The 26,002-nt window shown below is 47.5% G+C and overlaps 1 protein-coding gene across 2 annotated transcripts in view; it reads left to right on the top strand.

The window, feature by feature from the left end:
• LOC138966915 (terminal uridylyltransferase 7-like) overlaps positions 1–26,002 on the top strand; it is a 45,258-nt gene that overhangs the window by 1,026 nt on the left and 18,230 nt on the right. For both annotated transcript variants that reach the window (XM_070339316.1, XM_070339315.1), the window contains exons 2-14: positions 315–909; positions 1,258–1,331; positions 1,904–2,020; positions 2,463–2,637; positions 4,000–4,140; positions 4,707–4,906; positions 9,546–9,665; positions 10,234–10,317; positions 10,544–10,715; positions 10,997–11,901; positions 14,086–14,233; positions 20,391–20,477; positions 20,868–20,965. In XM_070339316.1, coding sequence (XP_070195417.1) covers positions 354–909; positions 1,258–1,331; positions 1,904–2,020; positions 2,463–2,637; positions 4,000–4,140; positions 4,707–4,906; positions 9,546–9,665; positions 10,234–10,317; positions 10,544–10,715; positions 10,997–11,901; positions 14,086–14,233; positions 20,391–20,477; positions 20,868–20,965 — 2,877 coding nt within the window. In that variant the 5' untranslated portion in view covers positions 315–353. The remainder of the gene's footprint in view (positions 1–314; positions 910–1,257; positions 1,332–1,903; positions 2,021–2,462; positions 2,638–3,999; positions 4,141–4,706; positions 4,907–9,545; positions 9,666–10,233; positions 10,318–10,543; positions 10,716–10,996; positions 11,902–14,085; positions 14,234–20,390; positions 20,478–20,867; positions 20,966–26,002) is intronic.

Here is a 26,002-nt window from a genome sequence, read left to right as displayed (position 1 = left end):
GAGACGTCATTCGTTAGACCTCAATTGGAATGAATAGTACTTGAACAGTACAGGATATGTATTTTTTCCAGGTCAAATAAATATATGTATATTATGCTTTAAGTACCTGAGATGTCACATCACTTACTGGCTCAGCTAGTGCCCACTTCTTTGTCGGATGCTAGTACAATTACTATTAGAATATTCACCTAGTAATTGTCACATTCTATACAATCATTTTTTTTTTTATTGTTCATTTTGAAATGTTATGGGCTTTGATGATGAAAATTAACAGCCAATTTTCCATTGATAAGACTGATTTATTTGAATGACAGAAGGAGAGCGCAAGTAGCTGAGGTTTGTTGACTACCAACATGGATGAGCAGCTGAAAGCCAAGGGCCCTGGAAGTGGCAAAAAGAACAAGAAGAAGAACAAGAAGAGTGGAGCTGCTTCTGGAGGAGATGGCTATCACAGTGAAGACTTAACACCTATACAGGGAGCATCTGCGCAGTCCCCCTCAGCAGGTCCACCCGGTGGAAAAAGGGGGCTTCTTCCAAAGCCGGACATGCAGCAGTTTGTGGTGAACGCTTACGGTGGGCATAGAAGTGTTTCACATCTTCAATACCCACACAGTTCTCAACAAACGAGAAGAGGTAGTAGTGGTGGAGACAATAGAAACATGGACGCTCGACCTGGGAGTGGTAGGCCTTACAGAAACAGTGAGGGTGCTGAGGTCGACAGAAACACTAGCGCTAGGGCAGGGGGCAGCGAGTCGTACAGCGCTAACAACAAGGCCAGCCAAGGTAGCAAAAATCGAAGGGAGAAAGCCAAAGCAGAGCGCAACTACTTGAGAAAAGGAGATAAATACAAAGCTGAGGATCAACAGAAATATGAGTCGTTGAGCAGCAAAGAGCAGTCAAGCGGCAAAGGTATGCAGTCAGTTGAACTTTTAATTGTTTGTTAATGAACAATCACTAATATTGGCATGGCAGCTTTTTCGTTGATGATCATTTGTATTTCTGGTTAAGTTTTACGCCCTCGGGGAAAGGCCATTTATTAAGCCTAAAGGCCTTCGTTATGTCACAAAGATCTTGCTTGGCATGGTGATGAAAAAAGGGGGGTGGGGGATGTTTTGCAATAAAATGGTTGATGGCATGCAGTTGTTTCAATACTTTCATCTATCTTGGTCAGCGTTTACCCTACTGAGGTTTGTTGCGTATAAATATATATGCAAAAACACAGCAATTAATTATTGTGCTGTTGTTTTTTCATAACAGGAAAGTTTACTGCTCTGGAAGGCAAAGAGCTGCTGAGGGAGTTAGCTGAGCACAGAATATTTGAACTGAGGAAGGTGAGTAGTTGAGAGTGAGAGTTTAAGATTTACTTGAATTTTTAATTTCTATTCATTAGTTGATTAGGTGTGTTGGGGAGATTTTGGTCAGGGTAAGCCAGCCAACTCTATTTCATTTGTACGCTGCCAACCCTTTTACTTTTTTCCAACTGTCAACAATAAAAGGAAATAAGAGAAACATGACAGAAGAAAAACTTCAGACTTAGCTAGTAACTTAGTGTACGTCTAGCTAAGTGTAGATTAAGTCTGTGTAAAGCAAGCAAAATAATGTTTTACTTTTAGTGTACCTGTTTACCCTTTTTTGTGGGGGGGGGGGGGGCATGTTAGTTTTTACCTTAACCACAACTGTTGTTTTTTTGTTTTGCTGGCCTTCTTTGATATTAAGATCTAGTGCTGTAGTACTTCATGTGGTTCTCTGCTGCTTACTTCCATAGTTTTTTGTGTACACTTATAATGCTGTACAATAACACTTGTAAATGATGTACAATCTTGAATAATTTTCATGGTTCATTTTTCTGTTGACTGAAGACATGGGTTCAAAAGCATTATTTTACTGAATGTTTTTTTTCCAGAAAAATCTCTCCTTTCCAAACGCATATTACTTCTGTCGGTTGTGTGAGTACCACCTTGACAGGCCGCGGGACTGTGAGAATCATGTGAATGAACGACGACATCAGCGGAAGAAAGAGGTAAGTGGAAGTGCATATTATATTCAGAAATACCTGACTTTGTGGTTAGGACAGTCATTGAAATAAATGCACACAAATAAATGAATGGGGAAGAAAACAACTGCATTTTTGCACTATTGATTTGACACAATCGAACAGTTGAATTTTTGCCTGTTGGCTTTTTTTCTTCTTTTTTTTACAGTCTTTATGCATGATACAGGAGGGAATTTTCACTGGCTTATTTCAAAGAGAACAGTTTTTGCTCAGGTTTTGTTATCTTTATTTCTGAAGTACATGTATGTAAATGCTTTGCAGCTGAACAGAATCAGTTAAGTAATTTACTAATTATAGTTCAAATATTATTACGGTTCAGCCTTGCTTGATATAAGCTTCAGTTTGTCTTTAAGATTCTTCGAGTTTGACTGAGTTTAAACATTGCAGGTTCTTACTATATATTTTTCAGGCATTAGACTTGGAGGGGATTCTGGAAAACGTTCCTGACCCTTCGCTTCCACAGGTCAGGGCCCTTGACGCTGTCGTGGACTCCATCGTGGAGCAGGATGGGTTGTCTCCCTCAGCATTGCAGGCTCGGAGAGACGCTGCGCATCGGCTTCAGGCTTTCATTGATATGCACAAAAGTAATGTCTTTGATTTGTTTATCTCTGTATGTCTCCATGTGTTTCTGTGTGTATCTGTCTGTCTATCCTTGTGTTGGTGTGTGTGTTACAGTAGTACCTGCCATATCCGGTCACCCATTAGTCATTGCAAAGGTGACCGCAAATATCAGGTGGTCGTTCATTACAGGCCCCCTCCTCCTCCAAAAAAAACCCAAAAACACGATCAAGTTTTCATGAAGAAAAGAAAGCGATCATCCACGAGCCGCCGATTCATTGTCTCTGTTAGTTTTGCTTTCGTTTATACATCTTAATTATTTGCGTGTTTAACTCGATCGTCCTGGCTAAGCTATTGTTTCGTATGTTTCTATGTGTGTTGTTTGGATTATTATATATGTATTTGAGTGTCAGATAAACAAGTGTTTCAAACTCACATCAGCTGTGATCGATCCGGAAGTGACTGCCGTAAATGTACATGTATGTATGCGCATGTCTGTATTTACAGTTTGCGCATGCGTAAGTATTCATGTCGTCTGCTCGTGCTGTGCCGTCTGTGCACACAACACACACACACACACACACACACCGTCACACACACACACACACACACACACACAAGCTGGATATTAATGATTCAAGCACTTTAAGTTTGATACTGAAGGAAGCAACCAAATACATCTATTCAAACAAACAAAAATGGAAAAAGCGAAAACTCAGTGTAAATGTCATTCTTCACGGATGCCTCGTTGTCGCCACAAACGACAGTCATTCCAAACGCTGGCGTTTGTTGAAGAAGCTGTCCAGCGTGGACTGCTTGGTCTGTGCAACAAACTTCACTCGCGAAAGTGACAAGTGGCCGTTAAGTGGCCGCTCCTGTCGAGTAAGAGGGGCACCTTAGGGCAAAAATCAGTGACCGTTGACCGCGTCAGACAGGTTAACGGCCATTAAGAGTCAATTATAGAAGGAAAACTCATTAGTCATGGGAAAGCTGGCCGCTTCGGGCAGGTTCACGCCCACGAAAGGGCCGGAAATGGAAGGGACTACTGTATTCAGATTGTCTGTCTATCCTTGTGTTGGTGTGTGTGTTATTCAGATTGTCTGTCTATCCTTGTGTTGGTGTGTGTGTTATTCAGATTGTCTGTCTATCCTTGTGTTGGTGTGTGTGTTATTCAGATTGTCTGTCTATCCTTGTGTTGGTGTGTGTGTTATTCAGATTGTCTGTCTATCCTTGTGTTGGTGTGTGTGTTATTCAGATTGTCTGTCTGTGTGAGAGAGGCTTGTGTTTTATAAGTGACTTGTGAGAAAATTGTCATCGGTGTTAGTAATTGAAATCTTTAGTGTGGTCCTGTTTCATCATGTGTTCATTTATTGATAATTATTGTGCAGAGGATGTAACCTTGAGGCTGTACGGATCATCGCTGACTGGGTTTGGTGCGAAAGAAAGCGACGTGAACATTGAGGTTGCTGGAAATGGCCCCACCCCATCTCTCTTGATTGACGTCTACAACATCTTGCATGAGAAAGGAGGTTTGTTACTGATCTGTCACCTTCTGTTTGTTACTGATCTGTCACCTTCTGTTTGTTACTGATCTGTCACCTTTTGTTTGTTACTGTTCTGTCACCTTCTTCTGTTTGTTACTGATCTGTCACCTTCTTCTGTTTGTTACTGATCTGTCACCTTCTGTTTGTTACTGATCTGTCACCTTCTGTTTGTTACTGATCTGTCAACTTCTGTTTGTTACTGATCTGTCACCTTCTGTTTGTTACTGATCTGTCACCTTCTGTTTGTTACTGATCTGTCACCTTCTGTTTGTTACTGATCTGTCACCTTCTGTTTGTTACTGATCTGTCACCTTTTGTTTGTGTGTGTCTTTGTTGTGAGAAAGGAGAGAGACTCTGTGGATCATGGAAAGAAACTTGTTTCCAGAGATGAATATGAAATTGATTATTCAGGTTGATGATTTTGATTTGTTTTGTAGATTTTGAAATGTTTCCCAAGGATGAAATAGAAATTCACGTTGATGATTTTGGTTTCTTCTATGCATTTTGAAATGTAACATTTGTTTAGGTTAACTGACAAAGGTATGTTTCAGAACCAGAATTCATCAACACACAGAGCGACTTCAACGCCAAGATTCCAGTGGTGCGGCTGACGGACACAAAAACTGGGCTTCCAATCGTTCTTGCCATCAACAGCCAACAGGCTGTGCTCACCAGCTCACTGCTTCAGCTCTACTCGCTGGCTGACCCCAGAGTCCAACCCCTGGCTGTCACCCTGCGCAACTGGGCCAGGGTGAGTTTTTGTGTGTGTCAGGGAATGGGGATGGAAAGTTGCATACAGGCAAAGCTCAGATTGACTGGTGCAACTATGTTCATGCTACCAAAGCTGCAGTGAGGACTTCATAGCTTGCGTACATACACAAGTGCAGATGCACACACAAGCAGAGATGAATACACAAACAGACTCGTGCACACAAACACACGCACACATATAATCTATATATATATACGACTTCTGTCTGTCTGTCTGTGTGTGTGTGTGTGTGTGTCCGCGATGCCAAGCCAAAGTTCTCGTGGATCTTTTTCAAATTTGGAGACCGTATTCAGCTACACCCCGGACACAACCTCATCGATGAGATATTTCAACACGTGCTCTCAGCGCACAGCGCTGAACCGATTTTGGTTTTTCTCTGTTTTTCTCTGGATCCATTCCCAGTAAAACCGGCACGGTTGGCCTAGTGGTAAGGCGTCCGCCTCGTGATCGGGAGGTCGTGGGTTCGAACCCCGGCCGGGTCATACCTAAGACTTTAAAATTGGCAATCTAGTGGCTGCTCCGCCTGGCGTCTGGCATTATGGGGTTAGTGCTAGGACTGGTTGGTCCGGTGTCAGAATAATGTGACTGGGTGAGACATGAAGCCTGTGCTGCGACTTCTGTCTTGTGTGTGGCGCACGTTAAATGTCAAAGCAGCACCGCCCTGATATGGCTCTTCGTGGTCGGCTGGGCGTTAAGCAAACAAACAAACAAATTCCCAGTAACTCTTCCTTATCTTCTCCAGTGTTTTCAGCGTTTATCTCCCTTCCTTCGTGTGGCGTCAATCCATATTCCCGTTACTACGTTCACGGCTGTTCCTAGCTTACGATTAAGTTGGCAGCTAAATAGGTCATGACCCTGGGTCACGGCTGCTCCCTGTACTTCCCCTGATAAGGTCCCTGCTGCCAACGCTACAGCGCGCGAGCAAGGAAAAGCAGCCTCGCCCCGCGCAATACTACTGCAAGCGCTCGGCGCTGCAACGTAAACAAACCCCGGCGAGGGCGATAGCTTGCCGCCAAAAGAATAAAAGAGACATGCTCGGCTTCGTCTACAATTGTCTCATTTTGAAGCAACGTATATTTATCACTACAACCAAAAAAGAAAGGACCTTACATAACCTTTCCAAAGACATCAAACACGACGTACATACATTCAGACATGCATGCCATGCGTGAAGTTGAAAATGTTTCAAATCTTTGTGCGTGCGAGAGGTTTTCATGTGTTTTACAATAGACTGTAAAAACACAGTCACTTTTTTCTGTCTTCCACATTGGGTATATATGACAAACACATACATGCACTACACTAGGTTTGGGTGAAAAGGGAATCCGTCTTACCTGACACGAGTAACTGCCTGTCCAAACCATCGAAAATCACACGTATACAATAATGAAACAGTGCATTAGTGAACCACAAGGTGTATAAACACGCTACAGTCAGCAGTCTTTTAAGACACACTTATGAGACGGATTCAGACAAAATCAAGTGTTGCAGATATAACACACGTTTCTCATTCAAACTTATACAGTTTCAACTCAGAGAGAAGACTGGTGTGCAAACCAGAGCCAGAGATAAACTGTTAATTAGTGGCATCTCGCTGCCAGCCTCCAGTAAAGATAAAGAGGGCTCTCGTTTTCCCACGGGGGCCAGATAGTGCAGGCCAGTCTGGAATGCCAGAAACTGGGTCAGGGCAGGGAGGGGTGAAGCAGGCAGTGTGTGGAACTAAAGGGGAGAGTTTAGGGGGAAATGAACAGCCGTGCGTTACTATTTTTAGAATGTCACGATTGCACCCGTAAGTTGTACTTACTGTAAAAGTGAAAAGGTCGAATCAATTTATAGCCACGCGAAAAATACACTGTCATCTATCTATATATTTATAGATATACATATATATATATATATACGGCTTCTCTGTGTGTGTGTGCGTTTGTGTGTGTGTGGGGGCAACACCTGTGGATTGTAGAGTTCTGTTTGTGATGTGGTCTAGCGGCTTTGGTGTCTGTATGTTCAGGCCTTCCTTCGAGAAGCCATAACAGTTATTCTCAATCCCGTTTGAGTGTACTTCGCCTTCAAAGGTGATTGGTGTTTTGGCACTCGGTTACAATTGGCGTCGTCAACAGCGATGGGACTCAACATGAAATGTTCAGGCCACTGAATCATTTTCGTGCTGTTCCCATTCCACCTGGGAGGGACTTAAGTTCATTCAAAGGGGGTCGAGTGTGACAGGGAGACTACCGTCGCCCTTCACAGCAGACTCTGCAGAGTTGTTCGCCTTAGAAGTTGTGGGCTTTCCTTGCATGTACCCGTAAGTTGTCCTTACTGTAAAAGTGCAAAGATCGAATCTATATAGATATATACGGCTTCTGTGTCTGTGTCTATGTGTGTGTGGAGGCAACACATGTGGATTGTAGAGTTCTGTTTGTGATGGGGTCTGGGGGCTTTTGTCTGTCTGTATGTTCTGGCATTTGAGAAGCCATAACAGATAATATAGGGCTAAGAAATAAGCTCTAAAATTCTCAATCCCGTTTGACAGGACTTCGCCTTCAAAGGTGATTGTGGTGAACCGCCACGCTGTCTGTCTCTGTCTCGCGATTCACCCCGGCGAAGCCGGGTATTCCTCTAGTATATATATATACTGTTCAAAAAAAGAAACGCATAGCTTGTAATATTTGGTTAATTTAGTTATATGGCTACAAGGATATCCACCAAACTGCAGAAAATGTTTATCTGGTCGTCGACCTTTCGTCCATTGCCACAAGTGAGCTTTGCACGTGACGCATGCGTTATCAGTGGCTACAATGTCAAAATTGCTCATTTGGCATGACCACTCGTCATGCTTCAGTGTAATCTCGTGAAACTCGGGGAATATTGAGCTCTCACCATGTCTTCCAAAACCCATAAAAGCGGATTGTTCGCCACAAAGAAATCAGACGACAATTCAGCGACGAAAGATGGCCCGATTGAGCAGAGAAGACCGCCAAATTGCATTGGGTCGTTTACAAGTAGGCCAAAGTCAAAGTGCAATCGCCAGGCACTTCCACGTGTCCCAGAGCACCATCAGTAGACTGTGGGTCAGGTTTCAAGCCACTGGCTCCGTTGCTGACTTGCCACGAGCGGGAAGACCAAGGGCGACAACTGCTGCTCACGACCGCTTCATACGGCTCCGCCACCTCCGGAATCGTTTCCTGTCGGCCTCATCTTCTGTCCAGGCTCTCCCCGGGCCACACCGATTATCGGACCAGACCGTGCGGAACCGCCTGCATGAAGCTGGTTTGAGAGCTCACAGACCTCACAGAGGAGCTGTCCTCACCCGCCGCCATCGCCAGAACCGAGTGCAGTGAGGCAACCAGCACCTTCGCTGGACCGTCCGGAATCACTGGAGACACGTGTGGTTCAGCGACGAGTCCTACTTCCTGCTCCAGCGACATGATGGTCGGAGGAGGGTCTACCGGAGAGTAAACGAACGTTACGCGCCCAACTGTGTGGATGAGGCACCCGTTCATGGTGGTGGAGGCGTCATGGTGTGGGGGGCGATCAATACCGCTGGAAGGAGCACCCTGGTGCACGTCCAAGGGCGCATAACTGCCCAGCGATACGTGGAGGAAATTCTGCGCCCACACGCCCTTCCTCTTCTGGCTGACCAGGATGCCATATTCCAGCAGGACAACGCTCGCCCGCACACAGCACGACTCACCACCCAGTTCCTCACCGACCACCATGTCCAGGTGCTTCCCTGGCCATCCATGTCGCCAGACATGAACCCGATAGAACACCTCTGGGATGAATTGGACAGACGTGTGCGCAGGCGAGAAGAAGCGCCGGCAAATCACCGCGATCTATTGCAGGCACTTCAGGAGGAGTGGGACACCATCCCACAGCAAGATATCCGGCATCTGATCCAGTCCATGCCCAGAAGGTGCCGGGCAGTTGTTGCTGCTCAAGGCAGTCACACCCCCTACTGACTTGACAGCCTCGGCACCCAATCGTATTGATTGACTGATTGATTTGAAGATGCAAATGAACTGTGTGTGCATTCAACTGTGTCCATACCAAATTTCAAACAAATAATCTAAATATTGGATTTTCTGTTAATTTTTTCGAAAAATAAAACAAATTTGGCAAGTAGCAACTATGCGTTTCTTTTTTTGAACAGTATATATATCTACATAATCCACTGACTGCTTTGTTGCCAAATCCACTTAACCTGTCATTAGTCAAGTGTGACAGTTCAACATGTGCTATTTAGTCCATTTGAATTGGAGGGGATGGGGTGGGAGAATGAGATGGGAAAGGAGTATTTATTTTTGTGAAAAGATTTGCAATCTAGATGGGAAAGGAGTATTTATTTTTGTGAAAAGATTTGCAATCTAGATGGGAAAGGAGTATTTATTTTTGTGAAAAGATTTGCAATCTAGATGGGAAAGGAGTATTTATTTTTGTGAAAAGATTTGCAATCTAGATGGGAAAGGAGTATTTATTTTTGTGAAAAGATTTGCAATCTAGATGGGAAAGGAGTATTTATTTTTGTGAAAAGATTTGCAATCTAGATGGGAAAGATGAGGGAAGTAAGCAGATGTACAGAAATTGTAACGTTACTTTCTTCACTATTTTATGTGGACAGATCTGCCATCTGGATCGTCAAGATGAGGGAACTCTGCCACCCTTTGGGTACAATATCATGGTGATCTACTTTCTGCAGCAAGTGTCGCCGCCAGTTCTGTGTCTGCTGCCTGTGCCTAAGGTTTGGCCCCTCTCTTCCCCTGTCTCCATACCTTTCTCACTCACCCCCCTCCCCCCCACCCACTCTCTCTGTTTTTGTGTCTCTGTCTCTGGTTGGCCTCTCTCTGTCTGTTCTGACAGTATTGGCGTTAACTGGTAATTACCGGTAAAATACCGGTTGAAATGAGAATATACCGGATAATAATTGGCTGCCGGTATAACCTACCGGTTGATTTTTAGAACTACCGTTTTTTCGCTGGTAAAACAACAAAACCACTACTCTGAGTTGGACTCTTACTGGTTCCAATGACCAGCCTACCTTTTTTTTCTGGATAGTTTTCATCATAAAAGTTTGTGTACCAGTTTGAAAAAATATTAGCGCCATCACTGTCTGATGAAAGTGTCTTCATCTTTGGGTCTCCGTCTTTATTTGTCCCTGGCTGTTCCCCTCTCTCTCTCTCTCTTACTCTTCTCTCTTTTTATTTAAAGGTCTTATTTCATTCTGCTTCATAGATTTTTCTAACTTGGTTTTTGTTTTGCTGTTATTCCAAAGAAAGCTGTCCCTTTAAATTGTAGAGCTGCTGTTTCAGACTCAGTCTCACGTGGACACACCAAAAGGTACAGTGCCAAGGAAGATGGAGGATATTGTTGACTTTGACAGCTTGAAAGACAAGGTACGTACTTCATAGTTTTTCCTCTGTAACTTTTTTTCACACACAAAAAAAAAGACATTTCCTGATGTTTGTTATATCAACTCGATAAGTAAAATTCTTTCCAACAATATCCTGTATTTTCACTCCCATTTGTATTTCTGTACTTGTTGTACATAGCAAATATTTTTCTCCCGTTACTCTTTTCTGCCTGCAAAGGTTTTTGCTGATACATGTGCGTGTTTGACAGGCTGAAAACTGGAAGTCGGAAAACAAGAGCAGTGCAGGAGAACTGTGGCTCAAGCTACTGAAGTTCTACTGTCTGGATTTTGACAACACTCACTTTGTCATATCCATACTGCAGAGCGAACCTCTGACACGGCAAGAGAAAAAGTGGCACTCCAAGAAACTAGCCATTGAAGGTACCGTCTTTACTTTGATTTGCTTTTTTTAATGTGTTGTACTCGTAGGCGTTGGTTTGTTGGTTGGTTTGATTATTGCCTTAACTTAAGTTTTAAAAAGCGAGGCATTTGTTTTTCTGTTTGTTCAATTCTTTCTAATGGACAACGTCCATTTAGTATCCTGTTTTCTTATTTACTCTCTTTTAAATGACAAATCCGATCCCTCAAGGCACGTTCAGCTTATCTCTCTCATATTTTGTCTAACTGAGCAATATTTAACTGCATGTCTTTTCTCTTTTCAGATCCTTTTGCTGCCAAGAAAAATGTGGCCAACTCCATGGCCAACGCCCTCATCTTTGAGTACTACCAGTCTTGCATGCGCAAAGCCTACGAGTACTTTGGCATGCCCCGCGACAAGGACGGCAACATCACCGTCTCTGTATCCGCTCTAAGGGCTTTGGCCAGCAAGAAGACGGACAGTCTCCTGAAGGAGAATGAAGCAGCCTCCTCCAGCTCCTCCGCCACCAGTCAGGAGAGCCCCCAGAAGGAGATAGGAGTCAACCAAGGAGTGAAGAAGAAGGTGGAGGGAAAGAAGAAGGGAGATGATAGTGGGAGTGATAGCAATGAAGAACCTGTGATCATCAAGCCCAACCAGTCCATAGCCCAGAGGCTGAAGTTGGCAACTGGTGAAAGCACCTCTCAGAAAACTGTACCCAAGTCTCCAGAAGGGTCGGATTCTGAAGGAGCCACAGAAGCGTCTTCAGTTTCTGATCTCACGGCAGACTCCGCCGCAGCTCTTTCTGCGTCAGAGTTGGATGTCACTTCTGACTCTGTTTCTGGGTTCTCCACTTCAGACTGTTACGTCACAGCGTCCGAAATGGAGGTAACAGCTGATTCTGTGGCGGATTCTTCTGTCCAGGATGTCTCTGATGGTTACAGGAATACGTCTGAAATCTCTGAAGTTGACACCACCAAAGAGGAAGCATCTAGTGACGACGAGGAATATAAAACTTCACCAAATACACCTTCAGAATTGGCAGAACCAGACGCTCATCAGTTTGAACACCTCCACATCACCGACCAAGAAGACGCTGGGTTAGGCCCATCCCGAAATGGAAAAGAAAATTTGGTGGAGAATGATGATGGTGAAGAAGACAGTGATGCTTATTCTTATGTGTTCTCTGAAGATGTCTTCACTGGTGGAAAGGTTGGTAGTTTGTTTATTTGTTAAAGGTTTTGAAAATGTTGATAGTTGCAGTGCAAGTGAAAAGACAAATAGTTTCAAAATATCTGTGATTAATGTATGTAGACAGCATGATGATGAGACTTGAAATGAATGTATTTGAATTCATTATCTGTCAGCTGTCTATAGTCTATAGATGGTGATTTTGATATGTCACACGCATTCCTTCTTTGCCACTACTAAAGCAAACGTGTGCAAGATTGCATGTTACACGCTTTGATGCCGAAATCAATTATTTTGCTCATGCATTTATTTCTGAAAATGTTTACCTTCACATACATTCAGTCACTACCTTAAACACTTTTGTTTTCAGTATTCATTTCAAGTGATCACGAACGTAGAAAAATGGGTATCAAAGTGTTGTTACATTTTGTTGTGCATTCTGAATAGTGTGCCAACAGGCCTTGGTCAGTCAACCACGTTTTATCTGTGTACTTCGTGATTGACGGAAAAAGAATAACACCAACCCCGTTCTCCTGTATATAACTGAAAGCCACATCTTCTTCATTCAATTTCTGTTTTCAAAAGCTTCGTCAACTTTCCACTTACACGACAAGCTCCCTTTACCAAGCTTCAATTAAGAACCCTGAATACGAAAGGTCAAAACAAAACCATAGGTACTACTTTCACTATCGTCGTCTGCAACGAAAACCGAAAATGGCGAAACGCTTTGCTACGTACACAGAGGACAAGATTTAAAATAAAAGATCGAACCGGCGTACACCTGTGACTAGAAAAAGTTGCATAGACAGTTCCGTGCTGATCTCACCACGTATCAACGTATATCCGATGCTCAGGACCTACAGATAGGTGACGCTTTGGCGATTGAGGCTTCGTCTTCATCTCTAACACGCACGCAAACAGTCAGGCAGGTCTAATCTGCACCAGCGGTGTTGGAAGGTTTCGATTTAGAAACACTCGAATGTTACTTTTACGAGATAAACGAACCAAAAGTCAAAAGTGTGACCCAAATTCGGAAAATATTCTTTCAAAACGGCACTGTAAAAACCATCAACATCACTGTGAGAAAAAAAACACTACAAACACAACCAGTTCCCCTCTGGAGCATTTCGGGTGGACTTTCCCACGACCTGACCTACAAAATTCCTCCGTGTTCGTTCGCGCTTTGCATTCAATCTGTGTTAGTGCGCGTTTGTGTGTTTAGCTTTCGTTGGTATGTGCTGTTTGGTTCAAAATAAGTTGGGGTTTTTTTCATTGAAAGATTCAGAAACGTTGGTTGATACTTTGTTGAATACATTCAACCAGAAAAGACACGAAACGCATTGAATCTATTTTCTGCGCGCATGCGTGAGTAGGGTATGTGTAAAAGGGCAATTGTGGGCGGGGATGTAGCTCAGTCGGTAGCGCGCTGGATTTGTATCCAGTTGGCCGCTGTCAGCGTGAGTTCGTCCCCACGTTCGGCGAGAGATTTATTTCTCAGGGTCAACTTTGTGTGCAGACTCTCCTCGGTGTCCGAACACCCCCGTGTGTACACGCAAGCACAAGACCAAGTGTGCACGAAAAAGATCCTGTAATACATGTCAGAGTTCGGTGGGTTATAGAAACACGAAAATACCCAGCATGCTTCCTCCGAAAACGGCGTATGGCTGCCTAAATGGCGGGGTAAAAAACAGTCGTACACGTAAAATTCCACTCGTGCAAAAAACACGAGTGTACGTGGGAGTTTCAGCCCACGAACGCAGAAGAAGACAGAAGAAAAGGGCAATTGTGTTTTTCAGTCTTGTTTTGTGCCTGTTATTTCGTCCCCCAAAACTCATTTCTGTCTTTCTATGCCTATGCTGTGAGACATAATCGCTATTACACTCGACTGCTGCTGTCTCACTTCGGCTACGCCGTCATGAGACATCTACAGTCTCATGTGCAAGAAAACTCTGTCACACGACTAACTCGTAATAGCGGGTAATATCTTCTAAGTTGGCGTGTATGTGTGTACACATGTCTGTATGTGTGTGTGGGTGTGTGCATGTTATTATTTCAGTCAAATATATCTTGGCTTGCTCCAAGTTGTGTCAGTGACACTTGTATGGTGCCAGACAGTAGTGATGTAGTTTGTGAAGACTTTTTTGTTTTGACTTTGAGTCTCATGATCAGATCATATTATGTAATCATTTTGTTGTTGACTGACAGGGACCAGCTGTGATCTGCGGCTACTGTGAACAGGAAGGTCACATCAAGGCCAACTGTCCAGAAGACAAGCTGCCCCCTGTAAATCCTCTGCCGCCTCTATCACCAGCTCACCTTGAGCTTATGAATGGAGTCGTCTCACAGATCATCTGTGAGTGTGTGCTTGAAGATTGTATTATTTTTTGCTTAAATTACATATTCTTACTCCGAATCACATAAAGAGCATTGACGCAGTCTGAATAGCTAAGGTCTGAAAAGGCTACCCGTCTTAAAGTTTAAAAGGGAAGCAACCCAACCACAAAAAAGGTAAACACAGCTATGGCAATGACCATATACCCGGGGAGTTACCTCCCCTGCTGGGTATGTGACGTCATTTCCATTGCTGCACCACGTGGTATACTCTTTCGACATCTTTCAGTTCTGACGAGAGGTCGTGTTTCCATAGGCTCTGTGTGCGTTGTTGGAGTTTTCATAACACCCACCGACCACCTACCCGTCTGCTTATCTTCTACCTGGTAGTTGGTGAGCTCTTTCCATTTTATCTTGCTTTTCGTAAGAACTTTGGGCTTGTTATTGATAACTTTCCGTCCTTTTTGGACTTGTGAATTTTCGTCAGTAACTGTTGTTGTTGTGTTGGCCGCCATTTGCATTTTGGCCGGCATGGCGTATAACGCGAGTAGACGTGGCAAGGGCGATGTTAAGGGCAAGTTTAAGCCTAAATCATCTTCTTTAGGTTCTAAACCTGTGCTAGTTGTCCTTTCGGACAAAGAGAATAACACTGTCATGTCTGTTACCTTTCTCCCCCCGGGGATCTTGGTGTCGCGAGCGGTATTTCTACTGCTTGCGTCACTTCGGCGGCTTGCTCGTCGTCGTCAGACGGGCAAGCCTCTCTTGTTTTTTCTTTGTTGAGCTCCTTAGTTACAGAGATTCGCAACTTAGTGCGCGACGTTTTGAAGCGTGCTACTCCCGAGGAAACCCTTTTTCATCCGCCGGCAGGGAGCGATGTCCGCTCTTTGACGTCTTTTTCCTTTCCTGTTGCGACGGCTTCCGGTGATACCGGAACTTCTTCTACTGCTTCTGCTTCTGCAGGAAGCTTACAAGGTATGTCGAGCTTGTCCTCTGGCTCTCGTGAAGCCAACGGATGGTGTCTGTAGATACGGAGCTCACCTGGCACGGGTCACTCCCGTTTTCCTGCTCAGTTTCGTTCAATACCCATTCAGCGTGAGTTCGATTCTGAGCAAGGGCGGTTTCCTTCGGAAGTCGCGCTTCCGGGTTTTCCCGGAAGCGAAGGTCCTCCTTCCACTCCCATTCAGCGGCAGTGGTTGGAGTTGACCGTGGACTGGCCTCCGGGCAACAGGGCTTCCGGCCCCAGTCATCACGACCAGCGTTTCCACATCAAGGTGTGGCTTCGCCGGCCGTGTTTCCGGCTTAGACCGGATCCGCTTTCTCTCTTCCCGGTACTCCTTCTCGGATGTCCGTGGTTGAGAGTCAGCTTCCTGACTATGGCCAGTTGGGGCATTCTTCTCTTCACTATGGTGTTGGGTCGACACCCCTTCCTGTTCCGGCGGCTTCAAGCTTGTCGTCAGCGCTCCCGTCCCTGCCATCCGGTATGGTTACGGGACATGACGGTTTTCGGTCCGACGGATTTCCGGTTTCGGCTTATCCTGACCGTCAGCTTGCCTCTGGTTCAGTTGACTTTGGTCAAGGTCATCCCGACTATTCTGACACGCAGTCAGTTGGCTGTTAGGGCAGTCTTCCTTTCACCATTCTGGCGTTGGGTCGGCTTCCCTTTCAGCGCCGGCGGCACTGTTCTGACCTCTCTTTGTCCTGTTGCGTGCATTGGCGCTTTCAGAGCACGGGCGGTAGCCGCTGGCGCTGCGCTTCCGGTTTACCGGAAGCATAGGTCCTCCTTGGTATTTACACTGTGTGTTCTTCCCTGGAGTTGACCGCTGACTGGCCTATGGGCGTTCGGGCTTCCGGCCCCAGTCATCGCAACCTTCGTTTCCGCATCATGGTGCGATTTCGTCAGCTGTGTTTCCGGCTCAGTCCGGATTCGCTTTTCCTCTTACGGACACTCCTTCCGGATGTCGGTGAGCGAGGATGTGCATCCGCCCTATGGGCTGTTAGGGCAATCTTCCTTTCACCATACTGGTGTTGGGTCGGCTTCCCTTTCAGCGCCGGCGGCACTGTTTTGTTCTCTTCTTTGTCCCGTTGCGGGCATCGGCGTTTTCAGTACAAGGGCGGTAGCCGCTGGCGCTGCGGTTCCGGTTTTCCGGAAGCGTAAGTCCTCCTTTGTAATTACACTGTGTGTTCTTTCCTGGAGTGGACCGTTGTCTGGCCTACGGGCATTCAGGCTTTCAGCCTCAGCCGTGACAAGTAGTCTCTTCACTGGTTGGGTGTTGCGTCTACTGTCTAGTCAGTTCTGGTGGCTTCGGATTTTACCTCCGCTTTTTCTTACCCTCTTACGGGAGGGGTTGAGACAGGACGGTTCCCGGGTGGACGGGTTTCCGGTTTTCCGGTCATTCCGTTCAGTAGTTTTCCACTGGCAACTGTGACTTCGGCCGTGTCAGTTCTCTTGGCTATTCTGTTATACAGTCTTTAGCCAATGATCAGACATGTTCTGGATTTCCGTCTAAGCTCTTGGTTTCTCGCGAGGTCTCGACGGAGGTTTCTTCCACATATTTTATGGAGGTACATCGGCTTCCTCTTTGGTTGCATTCAGCGATGTCGGACTTCCGTTCCGCGAAGGAGGAGTTTTTTCCTACTTCCGGTTCAATAGTCACCTTCAGTGTGGGTACCACCTTTCGCAGGTTTTTGGCTCGCCAATCTCCTACCTGAAGTGGTATCCACGGGTTCCGGTTCTGCTACTCGTTATTCACGGGTCAGTTCCGGAACACGCTCAGCCTTGGCTGTCTTCGGCTACACAGGCTTCGGTTTTGGTTTCTTCTTGTTATAAGAAGTTCTCTTCTTTGAAGCTGGGTCGGAACTTGCTGGTGTCTTTGCTCTTCCGCATACACCTTTCTGGTAATGCAGGAACTTAGAGGATTTTGGACGTCAGTTTTTGAAATTTGCCTCTTTTTCAGTCGGAGATGATCGTCAGAGCGCCCTCGCGCTCTTTCCCGGAGTCACTGAACCTTTCACACTTAGCGTGTATCAGGACTCTGATGACATCTCCACTCTGTTAGTCAGCCCTGCTAGGGCGAACGAAGTGCAAAAGGGGCTGTCCTCCCTTCACCTCATTTTACAGTCAGGTGTCGGAGGGACTCGTTTCTCTCGCATTCTCAGTTCTCTGAGCAGGCTAGGAGAGACACTTGGGCTTTGCTCGGGGTAGAGGGACCTACTTTTCGAACTTTGGTGTTTTTACCAGAAAAGAAAGGTAGATTCAGTTGAATAGAGATCAGCAGATCACTGACTTCTCTCTACAAGGGTTAAAGCAGAGCTAGCCTCCTCATGGGAGGCATGCTCAGGCCTCGGGACGTTTTAAGCCGGAGGCCAATAGGCAGTCTCTGCCTGATTCTCGATTGTCGAGAAATAGATCACTTTTGGGCAGGAAGGAGGACAGCCATAGCAGCAAGCCTCTCCCCACAAGGAAGTGCCCTCGATCACACACCCCCCCCTCCTCCGCCCTTCGCTTGGGCGATGGCGGGGGGGTCTCCTACTTGCAATTTTCATTGGATGGTCTCTGGACACAGCCAATAGTTGTGGGAGTGGTGAGGTCGGGCGACTCCCATCGATCTTATGTGTGCATATTTGCTTATGCTTGAGTCCGATCTTTTAACAGTGATCTAGGCCCATCAGCTCGAGCACCCGCTGAGGTCTCTTCTGGTCTGATCTAGCGCTGTTCTTTGGGTATACTGCTTCAGTCCTCAGTGAGTGTAACAGTAGTTCAGCCACGGGCTGCTGCAGTGGCACTTCCGGTTTTACCGGAGAGGTTGTTTCTTTCACAGACGCTTCATAGGTACGTCTGAGTTTTGGAACAACGGCTGACCTTAGGGCATCCAGGTTTTTTAGCCTCGGCTGGTGCAACAGCCATTCCACCTGTTGGCGGTGATGGTTGTTGTTTTCCCTTTTCTTGTGGCTTCGGACTTAGACTTTCTTCCTTTATTCTCATCTTAAGCAGGAGATGAAATAGGACGATTTCTGTTCGAGTGGGGTCTCCTGTCGTCAGGCTTCCTCGTCTTTTCTCACTTTTGGCCACAAGCTTCTGGACTTGGTCCTGGTTTGTCTTTCGCCGAGGCTGACTCTGTCTTTCTCTAGCGATCAGACTCGTTCTGGTGTTTCGTCCAAACTTAAGCTGCGCTTGAGTTGGCCTCGGAAGTAACATTCAGATTTTCCTGAGGGGGCATTGTCTTTGGCAATGTATGTTTGAGGAGTCATTCTTTGTGGCTTAACACCTCTCTCAGGTTTTTTGGCTACTCCTCTCCTTTTGGGCAGAGGGTTAGCTAATGTTCCGGTTTTTCTTTGCTGTGGGCTTTTAGCCCAGCATCTGGTTTGACAGCCGAAACTTACGTTTCTTATGTTTACCTGTGTACTGTTGGTACATGGTTGTTCTTCGGGCTTCATGGCTTTCAGCCTTAGCCCGTGCTATAGCCTCCTGTCTAGCGTGGGCGGCTATGGCATTTTCGGTTCCTGTGACTGTAAATCTTATCCAATCCAATCCAATCCAATTTGGCTCTTCCTCTTCTTCCTCGTCCTAGCACGAGGTGAATCAGGACGACTTCCGTTGGGTCGGGTTTCCTTTTACAGTCACCCTTCTACCACAGGCAACTATGACTACGGCGTTTGCCCGTTGATCTCTACGTCTGACAGTCTCAGTCTTTCAGAGTTAGTCAGACGCGATCTACTTCCTCGTATTACCTCTCTCTCTGCTTTCGCATTGACTGGTAGAGGATTACCGGCGAACGTCTCTTTTTCGGGATTTCCCTGTCGAGGTGGGCTCTGGTACCTTGTACTCAGTTGTCTCCCTCTCTATCTTGGTGGATATTAATCACTCTTTTCTGGAGCTGACTTTTATCTCACAGTCCTTTCGGGCTTCACTCCTTCCCAAGGTTTGCGTACTTTGGCATGATTGTCTTACGGTCTCCGTGAGGTTTGTCCTTCACTGTTCTGAGTGGACATCCTTACGCACGGATCGTTTCTAGGGCGGCATTTCCTTCCAATAGAAAAGGGGGGGGGGCAGCTTGTCTTTCCCCCTACTCGGCTCGGGTTAATCCAAGGCTGGGGTCTCTTTCTGGGTCGTTTGGTCCAGGAGATCGGAAGAAGTGCTGGGCTCAGATTTCTGGCTCTCTGATGTTGTCTTTCGCAACTTTTTTGCCTGAGAGACATCTCGGCTGTCAATCAGGATGGGTCTCAGGCCCTTACCTGCCTTTTTGGCAGTGGGCCAGTTCCTGGCTAGGGTTTAGGGTGAGTTAGATTTTCTTTCTCACTGAGCCTTTTTCCTGACCTTTTGGCAGCAGGCCAGTTTTTTGGCAAGGTTTTAAGAGTGAGTTTGGTTTTTCATTCCCACCGCCTTGTTGATGCTATCTGCTCTTTATGTGATTCGGAGTAAGAATATGTAATTTAATCGAAAATTTTTAAGTAAATTTTCATTTCATTAATATACTTACCTGAATCACATAGTGTATTCCCTCCCGCCAACCCCGCTTATGATATTTTAGTTTTCTTTAATGTCGAATGAGTATACCACGTGGTGCAGCAGTGGAAGTGACGTCACATACCCAGCAGGGGAGGTAACTCCCCGGGTATATGGTCATTGCCATAGCTGTGTTTACCTTTTTTGTGGTTGGGTTGCTTCCCTTTTAAACTTTAAGACGGGTAGCCTTTTCAGACCTTAGCTATTCAGACTGCGTCAATGCTCTTTATGTGATTCGGGTAAGTATATTAATGAAATGAAAATTTACTTAAAAATTTTCGATTTAATGTTATCAGAAATTGTAAAAACTTCAGGTATGTTGAAGGTCTGAATTTGAAAATACTGGTAATGAAATTGGTAATCATTAAAGATTGCCGGTAAAATGTTATTTGACAGAGTTTTCCTTTTGAGAGTATTATCATGCAGACCTGGGAACCAATACGATTTTTCCATATTTTGTATGCATGATTGACGAGCCTACTTTCCTTCACAAGCGCATGCCAAAGCTGATACAATATTTTGACATATGAGCGCAGTTTTTGTCAGTAAACATTGAAAGAAGCATGTGTTTTAAACGTATTGGTAAATTTAATTAACGGTGTGATGGAGCATGTTTGCATGGAGTACGCTCATTTTTTGGTAATAATTTAAGTGTATAACCTTGTATCATAAACAGGTGACTTCAGCCCAAATGAAATACAGATGCAGAAGAGGGAACGTGTGGTCAAGGATCTTGAGCATTTCATACGGCAGATCTATCCAGGTGCAGTATAAGCTTGTTTGCGTGGGGGGGGGGGGGGGGTCCATCTGTGAGTGTTCTGTGTAGGTGTCTAATGCACCACAATTATCTTGAGCAAATATGATTGACATTTGTGGGTCCCTCTGTCTTAGAACTTCATTAATACAATCTCAGATCAAAGTCTAAAAACAGGGGGAAGTCATAGAATTGAGGGTTAATTACAGAGCTTTGTGAAGAAAATTCTGAGAAGATGGGAAAAAAAGGACCTTTAGTGTACTGTAGAAAAGCAACTAACTTACTAAGCATCAAAGTTTAAACATGACTAATGTGACAGAATGATGCCTTAATCTGAAGGTGCCATTCATTTGTTTTTTTAATATTTTTTTTAATTTTCTGTTTTTTTCCTCTCCATAGATGCCAATTTTGCATTGTTTGGGTCATCCTGCAATGGCTTTGGCTTCTATCAAAGTGACCTTGACATTTGCATGACCTTGAGAGGGAAAACAGTTGAGGTGAGATAAACATTGTGTGTGAATGTGTGTGTGCGTTTTTAATTACACAAGTGGATGCTTCTGTGCAGTTAATGTTTTCATTCAATCACATATTCTTACGTCAACTCACATAAATAGCATTAACTTCAGTTCATTGCTTAGGTATTGAAGTAGTACTCGACCCTGGTACAAGGGGAGGTAACTCCCCCCAAAAAAACAAGTCCGTAGTCAAGGACAGGAGTCACCTCCCCTACCGGTAACCCCGCGCATGCGCGAGCCCTGCTACCGGTCATCATTCCACCCACTTCAGCACTACTGATAGGACGTGTTGTAGTTCTCTGGCAATTTTTTGCCTTGGCCTTTGTGGAAGGCCATTTGACCTTGGTTTCCTGCGTTGCGTCTCTTCTTCTTGGTAAGAACGTTTTTGTTTTCGCAACGCGTTTCGACAGTTTGTAATTTTCGCCTTCCCTGTGAAATTTTGTCACCACGTGTTTCGTTGGCACTTCGTTTCATTATGGCGGATAAAGGCTCGAAGAGCAAGTCGAAGCAAGTCTCTCTTCTCGCTTCCCCGGGGAAGGATAAAGATAAAGATAAAGCCAAAGCGAAGCCCAAGACACGAACCTCGGTAGCTTCTACCCCGGCTAAGCCGTCTGTAGTGCAGGTTTTCGATCCCGCAACTAAGGAGTCTGCACGCGTGTCTATCGACTCTACGTCGTCTGCACGGGTGTTTCAGTCACCCCCTTTGCTCTCGCCTGTTTCTCGGCCGAGTGATGTTGTGACTAGGGATGAACTTTTGTCCATGTTTGCCGCGCTTAAGCAAGATTTGCAGTCTATGCATTCGGCTGAAAGGAGCGTGGCTCGCTCGACGGTCGCTTCCCTACCGCCTGGCGTGGGGGACGTTTCATCTCTTTCTCGGCTTCGTGCGTCAGCCACCATTACTTCTGCTGATATCGGATCGGACTGTTCTGGTCTGTTAACCGATTCACCTGGTTTTCCAGGGGAGTTTGGTGTCTCAGCACCGCCCGTCTCTAGCGCTCCGGCGTTGGGTGGTGTTAGTGGGAGTTCTCAATTTTGGGGGGGCTCTCAATTTTGGGGGGGCTCTCACATACCTGTTTTCCCTGTTGCTACAGATCTCTGGTTTCGCTTCTGCATTTCCGCCGGGATTTCGGACGACTCCTCCTTGGCTGCATTCTGCCCCTGTGGCGTCCGTGCGGGGGAGCGGTGACGCGCGCCAGTCTGTCTCCCTGGGTTCAGCTTCGGCTGTTCCGGCCTCTGGGGGGCAGGCAGCAACAGCTTCCTTGTCCGTTTTCGGCCTGGGAGAGGTTGTCGGCGGACAACGGCCTGCTACTTCCGGTTCGGCTGTTCCCCTCACTAGTACGCAGGTGGTAGCCTCCTCCGGTCTCCCCTCGGGGTTTCCTGTCGTGGCTACCCACGGAATGTCGCTCTCCACTTCCGGGTTTGCTTCGGCGAGCATTTCCGGCGGAGGGCAGCACATCGGTGTTTCCGGTAGCAGTGACCCTGCTATTCCGGCTCCGGTGATGCACCGACTTCCGTCCGCTACTACCGGTTCCGCTTCGGCGTTTCCGGTAGCGCTGTCGCTTTGCAATTCTTGGCTAGTGGTTCTGCACTTCCAAGTTTTGCTCAGCCGACTTTGGCCACTTCCTCCTCTCGTGTTCCGGCGGATGTGTGGGTTTCCGGTGGGATTCCGGACCACTATTCTGACGAAGAACAGGAAGGTTGCTTCGAGGGAATAAAGGGTGATGACGATTGTTCTGAGTCAGATCCTCCTTTGCGTATCCCCAGCAAGCTTGGCCCTACTCTGGAGTTGGCGGCGGAGATCACTTTGCGGTATTTTCCCGAAGGTGTCTCGGCCGAATCTACTTTCGCTGCTCCTCCTCCTTCCGCTGCTCCTCCTCCTTCCGCTATGGCGGATTTTGCGGGCATCGGGGATGCTAAGGCGCGGTTTCGCTTTGTCGAGTCGCCTTCTGTCCCTTTTGCGATGGCTCAGGTGTTGGGTGCAGACGCTGCCTCACCCTTCCCTCTTTTGGTCGCTCATGGCAATGCTCCTGCATCTGCTCAGCCTTGGTTGGCCTCGGCACAAGCAGCTAGGCGGCGGCCCACCAGCCAATTCGAGGAGAACGCGGCTTCCGAGCAAGCCGCACTCCCTCCTCTTCTCGTTTTCGTTGCCCAAAGCACCACTTCCGGTGACAGCGGAATTGGCTCGTCACGGCAAGACGGGTATAGCCGCGAGAGAACCGCCGTTTGCATGGAACAGGGTCTCCTAGGGCGAGAGGAGAGCGGGCGTTCCTCCCTTGAGCTTTCCTCTCTGGCGGAAACGCTGATTAGGTCTTTGACGAGAGCCATTACGTCATCCATTGAACCTTTTAAATTTCGGGATGACGCGGTTGAGGCAGACGCAGCCATGCTCCGGGCTGCTCTGGCGAAGGTCACTGACACCCAGATGTCTCTATTCACAAGTTGTGTTTTGGAGACGTGAGGCCCTTCTCCACGGCTCGCGTTTGACTGACAAAGCCACCATAGACTCTTTGCGAGTCTCTCCCTTCTCCGAGGGGGCGTTGTTGGGGTCGTGGTCACTGGAAGCTCTTCGGAGGCAAGCCGAAGAAACCTGCGACCAGCATGTGGTTCAGCTGACGGAGCTTGCTCTCAAGCAGCAGAGCAACAAACCACGAGGGTCTGCCCCAGCGCCTTCCAAGTCTTCTGGGCAGAAGGCGTCCCACGCAGGAAGAGGCAGCTCGAGGTCCCGCCCTTACCAGCGTAAGCCTTCCTTCGGGAAGCGGGGGTCTGGGCGCAAGCCCAACCCCCAATGAGACACCCCCGATCCAATCACCCCCCAAGCCTCTACCCCTTTGGTAGCGGGCGGCCTCTGCCGGGCCCTTCCAGCATGGCTGTCCCGGACAGACAGTCTCTGGATCATGGGGGTGATTCGGTCGGGGTTCCGTCTTCCTTGGCAGGAAGACAAAGCACCTCTGTCCAGAGCGCCGGCCAATTTCCGGTTTCCGGTCAGCGCCGACGCTCGGGAGGCAATCCAAGCAGAGATCCTTCTATTGCTGCAGAAACATGCAATAGAAGAGGTTCTCGACCACTCCTCTTTGGGGTTCTACGGCAGGATTTTCGTCGTACCCAAGGCGTCCGGAGGGTGGCGTCCGGTCTTGGATCTTTCGCCTCTGCACTGCTTTCTGTGCAAAGTTCGGTTCACAATGGAAACGCCAGCGACCGTCAGGGAGGCGCTTCGTCCCCTAGACTGGGTGACGTCCGTCGACCTGACGGACGCTTACTTCCATATCCTCATGCACGAGGCAGACCGGAAGTGGCTGCATTTCGTGTGGGGGGACCGAGTGTTTCAGTTTCGAGCTCTACCCTTCGGGCTTTCACTCGCCCCCTGGGTATTCACGATGGTGGTGCGCCAGTTTTGCGCCCTTGTGCGGCGGCACGGCGTTCGTCTCAGAGTGTACTTAGACGACTGGCTGATACTTAATCAGCAAGAAGTACTCTGCCACCAGCATACCCAGTTCGTTCTTGCCCAGGCACAGGCTCTCGGCTTTCAGGTCAACCGGACCAAGTCCGAGTTGACTCCGTCACAGACCTTTACATACCTGGGCATGGTATTCGATACACGGTCCGTCCCACTCAACGACGTATCGACAAACTGCAGGCCCTCCTGTCTTCCCTGTCAGGGCGACATTCGGCTCAAGCCAGGACGCTTGCGTCGCTCCAGGGCCAGACGGAGTCCATGTCGACTCTCATCCCACTCGGCAGGGCACACAAGCGCCCATTTCAGGAGGCACTCAGTTCAGTCTGGAACCCGGCCTCCCAGGGATGGGATGTTTCAGTCCCTCTCGGGGGCTGGTTTCAGCAGACCACGCGTCAGTGGATGAACACTCTCTGGCTCACGCAGGGCGTGCCCATAGCGCTACCTCCTCCCTCCACGCATCTTTTCTCGGACGCGTCTCAGAAGGGCTGGGGAGCTCACTTGGACGCACACACAACTTTCGGTCGGTGGTCACCAGAGCAGCAGCTATGGCACATCAACCGCCTCGAGCTCGAGGCGGTGTTCTTGGGCCTACGGCATTTTGTCTCCGCCCTCCGGGGCAACCACGTGTTGATCCATACAGACAACACGACGGTGGCTGCTTATCTCAACAAGCAGGGAGGCTCTCGGTCTCAGCTGTTGTCCAGCCGAGCATGCGAGATACTCTCTTGATGCGCTCACCATCAGATTCTGATCTCGGCTCGCTATCTGCCCGGCTGTCTGAACGTCTTGGCCGACGCTCTCAGCCGTTCCTCCCAGGTTCTTCATACAGAGTGGACCATTACCCATCAGGCGCTCCTACGCCTTTGGGCGCAAGTAGAGCGCCCGATGATCGATCTCTTTGCCACGAGATTCTCTCGTCGCCTCCCGATCTTCATCTCCCCCTTTCCGGATCCGGAGGCGTGGAAGATCAACGCGATGGCGATCAACTGGACAGGGTTAGAGGCTTACGCCTTCCCACCCCTTCGGCTCATCGGAAAGGTCCTGCGAAAGGCCGACCTAGAGCGGCTTCGTCTTCTTCTCGTGGCTCCCCGCTGGCCGAGCCAGCATTGGACCTTTTGCGGCTCGCCAGCGGCCCTCCGATCCCTCTCGGCCTCAGGTGAGGGGAGCTGCTTCAGCCCAGTACGGGGATTCCGCACGATCGCCCCCAGTTCCTGGACCTTCACGCCTGGAGACTGTGCGGAGATCATTGAGGCGCTCAGGCGCCTCTGATCTCACTCTGGACTTGGTCCAGAAGGCACACAGGCGTTCCACCTCCTCTGTTTATTCATCGCATTGGCTGTCTTGGACTAGATGGTGTGCAGTTAATGGTGTTAACCCGGTCGCTCCGCGATCGATGCAGGTCGCAAACCATCTGGCATGGCTCTCCTCACAGGGTCGTGCAGCGTCTACTCTAAGAGTACGCCGGTCCGCCATTTCCGTGACACTTAAACAGCTCGGGCGCTCCATCTCCCTTGGGGGAGTCATCGCGAGCGTGTTGAAGGGCGCCGCCCTCAGTACCGCAGCAG

Source organism: Littorina saxatilis, linkage group LG5 (assembly GCF_037325665.1).
Source record: "Littorina saxatilis isolate snail1 linkage group LG5, US_GU_Lsax_2.0, whole genome shotgun sequence".
NCBI lineage: Eukaryota > Metazoa > Mollusca > Gastropoda > Littorinimorpha > Littorinidae > Littorina > Littorina saxatilis.
The sequence above is the reverse complement of the archived record's forward strand: the minus strand, read 5'-3'. Positions and strand labels throughout refer to the sequence as shown.